Source organism: Ornithorhynchus anatinus, chromosome 14, assembly GCF_004115215.2.
Source record: "Ornithorhynchus anatinus isolate Pmale09 chromosome 14, mOrnAna1.pri.v4, whole genome shotgun sequence".
NCBI lineage: Eukaryota > Metazoa > Chordata > Mammalia > Monotremata > Ornithorhynchidae > Ornithorhynchus > Ornithorhynchus anatinus.
Genome location: NC_041741.1, coordinates 26,838,076 through 26,850,979, shown reverse-complemented (window position 1 = coordinate 26,850,979; position 12,904 = coordinate 26,838,076). Strand labels below are relative to the sequence as shown.

The 12,904-nt window shown below is 41.2% G+C and overlaps 1 protein-coding gene across 1 annotated transcript in view; it reads left to right on the top strand.

The window, feature by feature from the left end:
- Positions 1-12,904, top strand: part of LIN7A (lin-7 homolog A, crumbs cell polarity complex component) — a 68,323-nt gene that overhangs the window by 27,580 nt on the left and 27,839 nt on the right. The window contains exons 3-4 of the mRNA XM_029078535.2: positions 7,214-7,285; positions 9,830-10,039. Coding sequence (XP_028934368.1) covers positions 7,214-7,285; positions 9,830-10,039 — 282 coding nt within the window. The remainder of the gene's footprint in view (positions 1-7,213; positions 7,286-9,829; positions 10,040-12,904) is intronic.

Below are 12,904 nucleotides of genomic sequence, written 5' to 3'. Positions count from 1 at the left end.
TGCCCTAGTGGAAATAGAACCACCTTGGAAATAGGTCTAGTGGAGTTTGGGGGAAAGGGAGTTTCAGATCTTGAGGGACAATATGAACCTATCAATCAATCACTGGTGTCTATTGAATACTTAATGTATGCTATACTAAGCACCTGGGAGAGTACAAAAGGGTTTGTAGACACAATCCCTACTCTTAAGGAGTTTACAATCTAGTAGAGGAAACATATTAAAATACATTTCAGATAGGGGAAGCAACAGAATGTATAGATATAATAATAATGATAATAATAATAATTATGGTACTTGTTAAGTGCTTAATATGTGCAAAACACTGTTCTAAGTTCTGGGATAGATTAGGACCTGGGTTCTAATCCTGACTCTGCCACATGTCTGCTGTGTGACATTGGGCAAGTGCTTAATATATCTGGGCCTCAGATAGCTCATTTGTAAAATGGGGATTAAGAGTTTGAGCCCCATGTGGGACAGGGACTGTGTCCCACCTGATTAATCTGTATCTACCCAGTGCTTAGAACAGCGCTCAGCACATAGTAAACACTTGACATGTACTATAATTATTATTATTGTTATTATTATTATTTGTTATTAAGTTAGTCCAGTTGGACACAGTCCCTCTCCCACCTGGGGTTCACACTCTTAATTTCCATTTTACAGATGAGGGAACTGAGGCCCTGAGAAGTTAAGTGACTTGCGGAAGGTCACACAGCAGACATGTGGCGGAGCTGGGATTATAATACATGATTTTTGACTCCCAAGACCACACCCTAACCACTAAGCCACATGTACATAAGTACTGGGTCGGGGGGAGTGGGTATCAAAGTGCTTAAGAACTACAAACCCTACGCATAGAGTATGTAAAAGGAAAAGAGGATAAATAAGGTGGTAAAATGATAGGTTAATCAGTTCCTGGAGGAGATATGTTTTTATTAGAGGTTGATGGAGAAACAGATGAGGCTGAGGCACAGTAATTAGGTTGGTATTAGAGGAGCAAAATGTGTGGGCTGGATTGCAGTGGCAATAGGAAGGAATATAGGTTAGGAGGGGGTTGATGGAATGCCAGTGGTGTGGAGATGGATGGACAACTATTGGAGGTTTTTGAGGCGTGCTCGGGATGTTTGTTTTAGAAAAATGATATAGGCAGCAAAGTGAAGTATGGGCTAGAGAAGGGAGAGACTAGAGGCAGAGATAGGATAAGTGCTTGTCCCCGTGTGGAGGCAGCTTGGATAGAGAAGAAAGAGAGTGATTCTAGGGGTGGAGTGAAAGTAGACCTGATGGTATCGGTGACTGACAGAATATCTGGGTCAAATGAGAGATATGAGTCAAGGATGCAGGCTTGTGAGAAAGGGAGGATAGTGGCATTGTCTACAGTGATGGGGAAGTTTAGGGACTTGGACATGTCGTTTGAGGTATCAGCCGGACATACAAGTAGATGTCCCAAAGACAGTAGGTTGGAAAAGACAGTTCTTTGGAACTGAAAAGAACAAAGGTTGGAGTTGGAAAGGTAGATTTGTAGCAAATGTTTGATAGAGTAAATAGACATAACCTTGTTTGAAAGAGGACAAGAGACATAATCCTTTAAAACCTAGTGGGGGAAATGAAAATGGATCCAGTTCCTGTGGGAAGTAAACTCAATATTGCAGCAAAGGAAAATATTTATATGCTCTCGTCACAGTAAATGCTTAATAAATACCATATGTAGATGTATAATGGATTACTGGTGGTGCACAGGTTTTAACAGTCTCATTTGCCCACACTCATTAAGATCTTGCCACCAGCTGCGTCACCTCCAAACTGAAGGAACAACCACAAATTTTGCATATACAAAAACAAAAACAAAAAAACCCTACCAAAAAATAAATTCTTAACTGATCATCAGCACAGGTTATTTTATTGGATAGAATCTTGAACAAGCATACACTGTGCTGAATGTTGAGTTTTTATTTTTGACAGGTACCTTTCACTTCTTCTCTAGTGACTCTAAGCATATTACAATACACCCATCATAGCACTTGGTATTTACACACAGAGCTTTCTTCAGTGGGAGTTACTTATGGTGGATTGAACTCCCTTGAATACAATTAAATTCTGAGTCACATTCATTTTAGGCACCTCCCATGCCTCACAATCTGTTTTCAACAAACCTGCTGTTTTTTGATTCTATTATGGTGAATTCATTGGAGTAGAATATTGCATATGTTGTCCAAGCACACAGATGGTTCTAATTCTAAGAGGACAAGATTGTCCTAACCTTAATTTTGGATATTACTAATTCAGTTCTGTGTTTAAAAACCTCTGTGGGAATATTTTAGGTCTTTGTTCATTCTTTATCCACTTTGGCCACTGCTGAAAATGCAGAGGGTTTTATAATCTGGATATGTAACTTCCCTTCTATTCATGCTTGTTATTCATATGCTCTTTGATCATTTTTTTGCCTAGTTCACCTCCTTACTATCATTACTTCAATGTTCCTGGGTTCTTTAAAAGAAAAAGAAAAACTGAAAATTGAGTTGGCATTTTCGGGTTTGCTCTTGAGGTACCCAGTTTAGAGTCATTCAATTTTTCAAAATTTTATTGAAAGGTTCATTTCTTCCTCCAGGTTAGAAATATAAGAGCAAAAACAAATCCTCATTTAAATCTTTTTGACAGTTCATGGCTACTTCATCCTCATCAAATATTTCAGATTGCCAGCAGAGTCTCTTTTGTTTCCACAAGATTACCCCTTGAAGGTAGTTCACTTCCTCTACCTACTTATTAGGGACTGATCTCTTCCTTGTTATTATTCAAACACTTTCCTGCCTGAATAATGCTATTTGCATTTCAAAGCCCTGCTATTACATTTAAAGCAGGAAATAACTTTAGAATTTTTTATCCCCAAAATTTCTTCACTTTTCCTTCACGTTGTATGCTAATATTTTCCCGGGAACCTCACCGGTTTCCATCTTGACGAACCTTTCCTATGGATATAAAAATTAAAACCTATCCAAACAATCATCCATTAAGGCAGAAATAAGTGAAAAGTTAAAGGAATCTAGTGTTTTTAATCCTATCTATTATTACTGGCACAGTAATTTTGGCCTTGTGCATACGGAATCATATAAATATACATGAATACAGATTCTAGTCAATGTCACTCTCTCTGAATCTAGATTTGCCTTCTCCAACTCACTCTTCATTTCTCCCAAGCCAACCTTCTATCTTAATCTTTCTCTCATATTTTCCTCCCCCGTCCCTTCACGTGGCTGTTCCACCAGTCCTTCTCTAACACAATTCTGTAGGCTACAGTTCTCACCACTTTCAAAGCTCTCCTAAAATCATTTCTCCTCCAATAAGCCTTTCTCATTAGCTTCCAACATCCCAAGCCACCTGTAGCTTAGCATAGTGGATAGAGCATGGGCCTGGGACTCAGAAGGTCATGGGTTCTTATCCTGGCTCCTCCACTTGTCTGCTGGGTGACCTTGGGCAAGTCACTTCATTTCTCTGCACCTCAGTTATCTCATCTGTAAAATGGGGATTAAGACTCTGAGTCCCACTTGGGACAAGGACTGCATCCAACTTGATTTGCTTGTGTCCACTCCAGCGCTTAGTAGAGTGCTTGTCACATAGTAAGCACTTAACAAATACCACAGTTATATATCTTCTCTCAACAATTTTGTATGTATGTATGACCTGATAACTCTATTGGAAAATATTAATTTCTCCCTCTTCAGAATATAAACTCCTTGTGGGCAGGAAATTGTTTCATGTCTCATTATTTTCTTAAGCACTTAGTATAATGATCGTGTTATCTGTTAGTGCTTACAGTCTTAATCCCCATTTTACAGATGAGGTAATTGAGGCACACAGAAATGAAGTGACTTGACCAAACTGGTGGTGGAGCTGGGAGTAGAACCCATGATCTTCTGACTCCCAGACCCATGCTCTATCCACTACGCCATGCTGCTCACTGGTACCAGTAGACACACAAAATATATTTATTACTACTACTCCTCCAACAGGGACATTTACAGATGGGTCCTCCTTCCAACCATGTACAGCTAATCAAGGATGTTCATCTTTCATCTTATTAAAATTCCATCTCCTCAAAGAGACCTTTTCCCAACTAAACCATCATTTCCTCTACTCCTCTCCCTTCTGTGTTGCCCTTGCACTTGGAATTGTACGCTTAATTTTACCACACTCATCCCCCAAGGACTTATGTAAGACCCATGATTGATTATATTATGTCTTCCTCTCTAGGCTGTAGGAGATCAGAGAGATAAGGTAGGAGGGGGCAAACTGATTGAGTGCTTTAAAGCAAATTGTAGGAAATTTCTGTTTGATGCAGAGGTGGCTGGGCAACCATTCTTAAGGTTCTTAAGAAGTGGGGAAATATGGACTGATTGGTTTTGTAGAAAAATGATCCGGGCAGCAGAGTAGAGTATGGATTGGAGTGGGGAGAGAAAGGAGGCAGGGAGGTCAGTTAGGAGGCAGATGCAATAGTCAAAGTGGGATAGGATAAATGGTTGGATCAGCATAATAGTTTGGATGGAGAGGAAAGGGCAGATTTTAGCAGTGTGTGAAGGTAGAACCAACCGGATTTGGTAACTGAATTAATATGTTGGTAGAATGAGAGAGATGAGTCGAGCACTACGCGGAGGTTACAGGCTTTTGAGATATGGAGGATAGTGGCATTGTCTACAGTGAAAGGAAACACATTGGGAGGACATAGATAAGGAGTTCTATTTTGGATACGTTTAGTTTGAGGTACAGGTTAGAGGGTATAGGTTAGTTGAGTTTGAGTTAGCTGAATTGGTTATACTTAGCAGAGTATAGATTAGAGGGTGAGAAATTAGAAGGATGATGGGGAAAGGAATAAGAACAGATTGACTAAGAGGAGGGTTATCCAAACCACAGTGTGGCTTCACCCTGCCTATATTTTCAGGTAAAATGGGGAAAGGAAAGATTTTCAGGATTAAATGGTTGAGCTGTTGTAGAATTAGGAATTCCTTCCAGAAGAATGATCGATCAATCAGTTATATTTATTGAGCACTTACTGTCTCCAGAGAACCGTACTAAGTGCTCAAAAGAGTACGGTAAAACAGAGTTGGTAGACATGTTCCCCGCCCACAGGTTCACGGTCTGGAGGATCATTCCATTGTTTGAGAGATGCACAGTGATGGAACATGGATCATAAAACCATGAGAAACGGCCATTTTACTGAACTGAGAAGCTGGAAGCCAACCAGAATGGGGTGAAAGGGGCACAGTGCTGGGGAAAGAATCAGTTGGAACTGGCATCTGTGCTGTGACTGGCTCTAAAAATCATTCTGGGCACATCTCCCCAGTCCTCAAAGACCTCCAAAGTTTGCTCATCTCCCGGCCTCAAGCAGAAACTCAGCTTTAAGGCATTCGGTCAATCTGTGATATTTACTGAGCACTTACTGTACTCTAGGCACTTGGGAGAATACAGTAAATCAGAGTTGGTAGACTATATTCCTGCCCACAAGGAGTTTACAGCCTAGAGGACCAGACAGACATTAAAATAATTTATGGATATGTATGTAAATTCAATAGTATTGAGCGCTTACTATGCGCAGAGCACTGTACTAAGTGCTTGGAATGTACAGTCTGGCAACAGATAGAGACAATCCCTGCCCAATGACGGGCTCACAGTCTAATCGGGGGATGTAATGTAAATGCTGTGGCGCGAGAGTGGAACGAATATCAAGTGCTTAAAGGGTACAGATCCAAGTGCATTGGAGACACAGAAGTGAGAGGGAGTTGGGGAAAAGAGAAGCCCTCTTTGGACCTTAATAAGGCTTTTAAGGTGGGGAGAGTAGTGGTCTAGTGTATATAGAAGTGGAGGGAGTTCCAGGCCAGAGAGGGTCATGAGCAAAGGGTCAGCGATGAGCTTGATGAGATCGAGGGGCAGTGAGTAAGTTGGCATTAGAGGAGTAAAGTGTCCGGGTTGGGTTGTAGTGGGAAATCAGCAAGGTAAGATTAGAGGGGGTGAGCTGATTGAGTGCTTCAAAGCTGATGGTAAGGAGTTTCTGTCTGAGGCTTGTGGATGACTAACCCCTGGAGGTTCCTAATGAGAGATGAGATACAGACTGATCATCATTTTAGAAAAAAGCCCTCAATCAGCTCTCCCCCTCTTCCTCTCCCACTACAACCCAGCCCACAGACTTCTCCCTCCTCAAGCCCGTCTATTCTCTGTGCCTCACTCTTACCTCTCTCAACTTGACTCTTTGCAGCCCCCCTCTTGCCTGGAACTCTCTCCTCCACATCTGGCAAATTACTACTCATCTTAAAAACTTTACTATAAAATCACAACTCCTAAAGGAATCCTTCCTTGACTAATCTGTCAGTCCCCCCCGCCCCCCCTCCCCATTTTCCTCCCTTTTGAACCACTTTTGCTTTTTTATCTTCACTTCGGTAATCACCCCCTTCTTTATCCTTCCCACTCCAACACTGATGTACATAACGTCTTAATAATCAGTTGCTTCTCCTACCTGTAATATATTTTTATTTCTGTTTCCCGGGCTACACTGGGGAAGCAGCGTGGCTCAATGGAAAGAGCCTGGGCTTCGGAGTCAGAGGTCATGGGTTCTACTCCCGGCTCTGCCATTGTCAGCTGTGTGACTGTGGGCAAATCACAACTTCTCTGTGGCTCAGTTACCTCATCTGTAAAATGGGGAGTAACTGTGAGCCTCACGTGGGACAACCTGACGACCCTGTATCTACCCCGGCGCTTAGAACAGTGCTCTGCACATAGTAAGCGCTTAACAAATATCAACATTATTAAATTCCCTGAAGGATCAAGTTACTTTACTTTAGTGCACTTTCCCAAGTGCTTAGTACAGTACTCTGCACATAGTAAGCACTTAATAGATACCTTTGATCGGTTACAGGATTGGCCAAGATTGGAACGGTGTATGTACTTATGTCCTTGGGCTATACCACAAGTTTGCCCATTGAGCCTTAGAACAAAATATCCATTTGCTTGCCAGCATTTGAGTCACGTAAACATGGCCTTGTCTTTGCATGGTGAAATTCGTGTCTCTATTTTCACCTCAAAATCAATTTTCTTGACAGCCTAAAGCATCTAGGTAGTGACCTCAACATTTGGTTATGTCTGTGTAGAAATCTGTTCTCTCGACGACGATAAGATGAAAAAATAAAGCGTAATGTTTTCATAATTTTTTTTGTCTTCATGAATTTTTTAGGTGTATCAATATATGCATGAAACCATTGCAGTTAATGGCTGTCCCGAATTCCATGCCAGGGCCACTGCAAAGGTAAGATTTGTGCAACTTTAAAAATATACTCTACCCCAGTGGTTTAGTAATTGATTGTGCGCGTGTGTGTTTCAGGTATTCTCGTGTGTTCACTGTAAGAAAATTTAGACATCAGTGGCAGCCCAGAGTCTAGAACCAGTACTACTTCCCAGGTAAAAAAATCATAATGGAAAATTCAACATTTCTGCTGCTTCTGTAGCTTAAGAAAAGAGAATGATATTCTTGAATTCACTGAAAGTCAGTTTGGCTCAAGCAAATCTACTGGTTCATGGTATGAAATACTACATGGTTTTCTTCTACTATTCTAGATACAAGAGGGTCTATTCACTCATTGTATTCCTCTGCAAAAGTCTCAGATATTAAGATTAGATATGTAGATTTCTCATGCTTCATGCATTGATACGATTTTCTGATTATCCAGCCATGTAGTATGTTTCATGGTTACAGAATGTGACACTCAGCCAGAGGAGCGCCCGTGTCATCTAATAGAAAAGAGAACTGGTTGCTTTTTATCAGCCTACAGCCAAGTTCCTTGTTTGTATCTGAACCTGAGAGCTAGAGAGTGTAAAGGAATGTAAACGATCATCAGATGTTCTGGAAAATAATGTTTACAAAGTAAATGCATCAATAAAATAAAGCATTTTTGAAAGTCCAAAATATTCTCTCAAAGGTATGTATTCTCATATTTCGGAAATGATTACGTCGGATAAATTGAAAGTAATAAGACAGTGAAAACATAACTCTTTCACCTCCAATTTCTTCTCTACATTTCATTCTCTTTGACGGGGAGTCAACTTTTAGTCGCCTTTCATTATAATTTTCACTCTCCCCTATTTTTGTGCTCAAACGTTCGGTCAACACTGTAGATCTGGGAAGGTTCACGCTACCGGATTTAGGTTATCCTCCTCATAGTTCATGATTTAACCGGTGATGTTCAGCTAAAAAATGCTTTCTCCTTGATATAATTAAGGGTGGGTAGTGTTCTAAGAGAATTGGATCGTGTTTCTCCATTCTCATTTCTTATTCACATAGAAGAGCAGGATAATAGAGCAGTGTTGCAATAGTTCAACATTTCCTGGTTGTTTCTGGGCTGTCTGTATTGCATTTTTAGTGCATCCATGAGGGCCATTTAATCTATGCATGATGACAAGGTTTGCATGAGCAAATGCACGTAGCTGAGAATGAGCCATTATTTTCATCATTTACTCGCTGGCATTATTAACCGTAGGTGGGAACATAATGCTACACTGCAGTTCATATTACTAGAAACCGGTAATATAACAAAGTGGTAGTTAATATTTTCCCATAGTTTACACTCTAGTCATTTGATCAAGGGAGTGATCAGTTGTTTCTTAGTGGTGACCAAGTACATGGATAATTTTATTTTTTGAAACAAACTTTCCTTCTCTTGCCTTGCTTAGTTTTGCATTAATTTTCTGAGGAGGAAATAATCTTGCCATGTTCATTGGTCAAGCTGAAAAATTATAAAGATTATATTTTAGACTGTAGACTAGACTATAGTAAGCTCATTTTGGGAAGGGAAGGTGTCTGCCCACTCTGTCGTATTATACTCTCCCAAGCGCTTAGTACACTGTTCTGCACATAGTGAGCACTCAATAAATGTCGTGATGAGAATATTCCTAAATGTATTACATTTGTAAAGACCTTTGTAAATAAGCATAAAACAATGTATTTACTCAAATACAGTTATGAGTTAACAGGCCTTGCTCTCTTTATAAATCCAAGTTACTTGGTTAAAATGCTGAAAGGTAAATAATAATGACCGTTTGGTATTTGTTAAGAACTTACCATGTGCCAAGCGCAGTACTGAGCCCTGAGAAGTTGATCAAGCAGTACGGCTTAGTGGAAAGTGCACAGGCCTGGGAGTCAGAGGATGCTGGTTCTAATGCCGGCTCCGCCACTTGTCTGCTATGTGATCTTGGCCAAGCCGCTTAACTCCTCTGTGCCTCAGTTACCTCATCTGTAAAATGGGGATTAAGACTGTGAGCCCCACATGCGATAACCTGATTACCTTGTTTCTACCCCATTACTTAGAACAGTGCTTGGCACATAGTAAGCACTTAACAAATACTGTAATTATTATTATTATATCCAGCACACTCCAGGACCAAAGCAGTCTAAAGGAAAAAAAAAAAGAAGCAAGAAATAGTATAAAAATGCCAGATTTATGTAGTTTTATCACCAAATCTCATATAAAGTCATCCAAAACCTGAGTGTCCGAGCCCATTACTTTGGCATTTTTTCTGGAAATTAATCATCCTTATTTAGAAAGGGAATGAATCTGCTACAGTGGTGATCACGTCTTGCATTAAGCAAAGGTACCTACCTAAACCGAATTTCAGTTCACCGGCATAAGGTCCCTTAGTAACAAAACAGAACAAGTGTGTTTGTTTTCTTTTTTTGCAGGTAAAGCAATAAAATTTGAAAGAGTGATGGGTTGTCACTCGCATGTTCCCATGCCGCCGACTGCGCTAGATGCGCCTACTCTCGCACCCATTGCCGAATCACTGTCTTTTCTTCCAGGCAACGGTGGCGGCCTTTGCAGCCAGCGAAGGTCACTCCCACCCTAGGGTGGTGGAACTGCCGAAGACGGACGAAGGCCTCGGCTTCAACGTGATGGGAGGAAAGGAACAGAACTCCCCAATTTACATTTCTCGCATCATCCCGGGAGGAGTGGCGGAAAGACACGGCGGCCTGAAGAGAGGGGACCAGCTGCTTTCGGTTAATGGTGTGGTAGGTTCATAAAGATGTGGAACTTTTCATTCATTTTAATTTTCCCCAAGTTCACTCATTAAATCGCATTTATTGAGCACTTACTGTGTGCAGAGCACTGTTCTAGGAGCTTGGGAGAGTACAGTAGATCAATAAGCTGACACATTCCCTGTACTCTATAAATGACAAGTGTGGCCTGTCAGTACAACCCATGTCATCTGGTCTCACTCTGCATTTCTGGCACCTTAACACCAGACCCTTTTTGTTAAATATATATAATATATTATATTATTATATCATTTAGTATAATAGTATTAATTAGCATAATATAACAACAAACAGACACATTCCTTGCCCACAGTGAGCTCACACCCTAGTTTTTCTTGAGTTTGTTTCAAATCCTTTTCAGGTGGTGTATGTTTCTGCTATCATTGAGATTTATAATTTCCCTGAAAGGAGTTGGGAGGGAGATGAAAAAAAAAAGATTTCAGATAACAATAATAATTGTGGTATTTGTTAAGCACTTAATGTGAACCAGACACTGTACTAAGCGCTGGGGTGGTTACAAGCAAATCAGGTTGGACGCAGTCACTGTCCCACATGGGCCTCACAGTCTCAATCCCCATTTTACAAATGGGGTAACTAAGGCACAGAGAAGTGAACCGACCTACCCAAGGTCTCACTGCAAACAAGTGGCAGAGTTGGGATGAGAACCCATGACCTTCTGACTCCAGGCCCGTGCTCCATCCGCTACACCCTGCTGCTCCTCCGGGGCATGGAGGGCTTAAGCATTGGGTAGGTCACACCGCTCTTGCTTAGTATGGTCAGGGAATCATAACTTTTACCTCTGCTTATCTGTCCCCGTGCATGTCCCCAGTTGGTGTGGTTTTTGATGGCCTCGTCGAGAGGGGACACTAGGAATTATGGAAAATTGAATATGTTAAGAGGAGGGACATGGCATGCATTGGTGTTATCATTCAGGTTATATTGTCCTCTCCCAAACTCTTAGTACAGTGCTCTTCATACAGTAAATGTTCAGTAAATACAATTGATTGATCAGAACATTTTTCAGAAGTTTCCCCAATTCTGCCTGGACAAATAACTTTTCTCAGGGTTTTTTGTTTTGCTTTTCGTTTTTCTTTTTTGAAATGGTATTTGTTAAGCGTGTGCCAGGCCCTGCACTAAGCACTGGCGTAAATGCAAGCTAATCAGGTTAGACACAGTATATGTTCCACATGGAACTCACAGTCTAAATCCCCATTTTACAGATGAGGTAACTGAGGCCCAGAGAGGATAAATGACTTTCCTAAGGTCACATAGCCGACAAGTGGAAGAATGGGATTAGAACCCAGGTCCTCTGATTTCCAGGCCTGTGCTCTTTCCACTAGACCATGCTGCTTCTCAGGGGTTGCCTGAAACCTCCCCCTTCACCTTGGTCCAGAGCCTTTGAGTTCCCTCCTAGTCCCAGAGAACGTAGACATCACTCTGGCCCTGGGTCTTTGCGACAGGAGTCCAGATACTAATAACTGAAATCATAATAATAGTATTTGTTAAAGTGTTTATGAAGTGTCAAGCACTGTTCTATGCGCTGTGGTAGATACAAGATAATCAGGTTGAACGCTATTCCGTCTCTCGCATGGGACTCACAGTCGTAATCTCATTTTACAGATGAGGGAACTGAGGCAAAGAAAGTTGAAGTGACTCCTAAGGTCACAGGGCAGACAAGCGGTGAAGCCGGAACCTAGGTCCTTCTGACTCCCAGGCCCATGATGCCATGGTGTTTCTCCGAAAAGAGGGTGGTGCTTATAATAAAAACACCAGATATAAAGGCATCTAGCGTATTAGCAGATGGTGACCAGAACGGCTGAAAAATGGATCGTCTGGTATACAGCTGGATGAATGGTCACCTGATCCGCAACAACCGTACTCAGTGTCACTTGGGAGGCTGAACAGAGGAAGTTTGTCCGGCGGTAATTTTTCTGTTTCCAAGAACTGGCAGACTCTCTTTGGGGCATCAACAGGAATGTGGTAGGGTTGGGGTTCCTGAGAACCTTGGTTTTACTCCAGGCTAAACAGAAGCACCAGGAGGTCCAGGGAGAAGTGGGTGGCTAGTGAAAAAAGCACACAACTGGTAGTCGGAAAATCTGGGCTCTAATCCTGACTCTGCCACTTGCATGTTGCATGGCCTTAGGTAAGCCATTTAACTTCTCTGTGCCTCAGTTTCTTCATCTGCAATAACTTCTGCACATATCCCTTTTCCTTCTTCCCACTGTCGGTAAAATATTTTAGCTTTGTGAGGCCAGGAAACCTGTCTACAAATTCTATTGCCCTCTCCCAAGCGCCTAGTACAGAACTCTGCACACAGTGGGAGCACAATAAATATTATTGATTGAGCTGTCAGTCGATTTATGGTAAGACAATAAAAACCGATGGTGCTAGTTTTAATGGAAAAGGTAGAATCACTATAGAACTTTAACTACCAAAGCTGTTCTTCCTTAGTCCAGCTCTAAACATGAACCTTAAGATATCCGGTACCAAATGAATAAACCAATCCACATTTAGGTGCAGTCTGAGACTATGCTAATATTAAACTCTGTTCACATTTCTGCAATATCGAATCAGAGCAATCAGAGAGATGTAGCCGGATAACCCAATCACTGAGGTCAAAATAGTTATCAAGTACAGGAAGAGAAGTCTGCAGAGTCCATTAGACCCTGACTCTTCCATTTATTTCTTAATAGCTTTTGATTCATTTAAATAGATATTACCGGTAAAGTTCAAGGAAGGTAATATGTTCTGCTGCTATCTGTAAAATTCACTTTGGTTTTTAGGTTTTAAGATTTGTCACTTAGTTCAAGTCTCTTTCCCTGCACTCCATTTGGTATA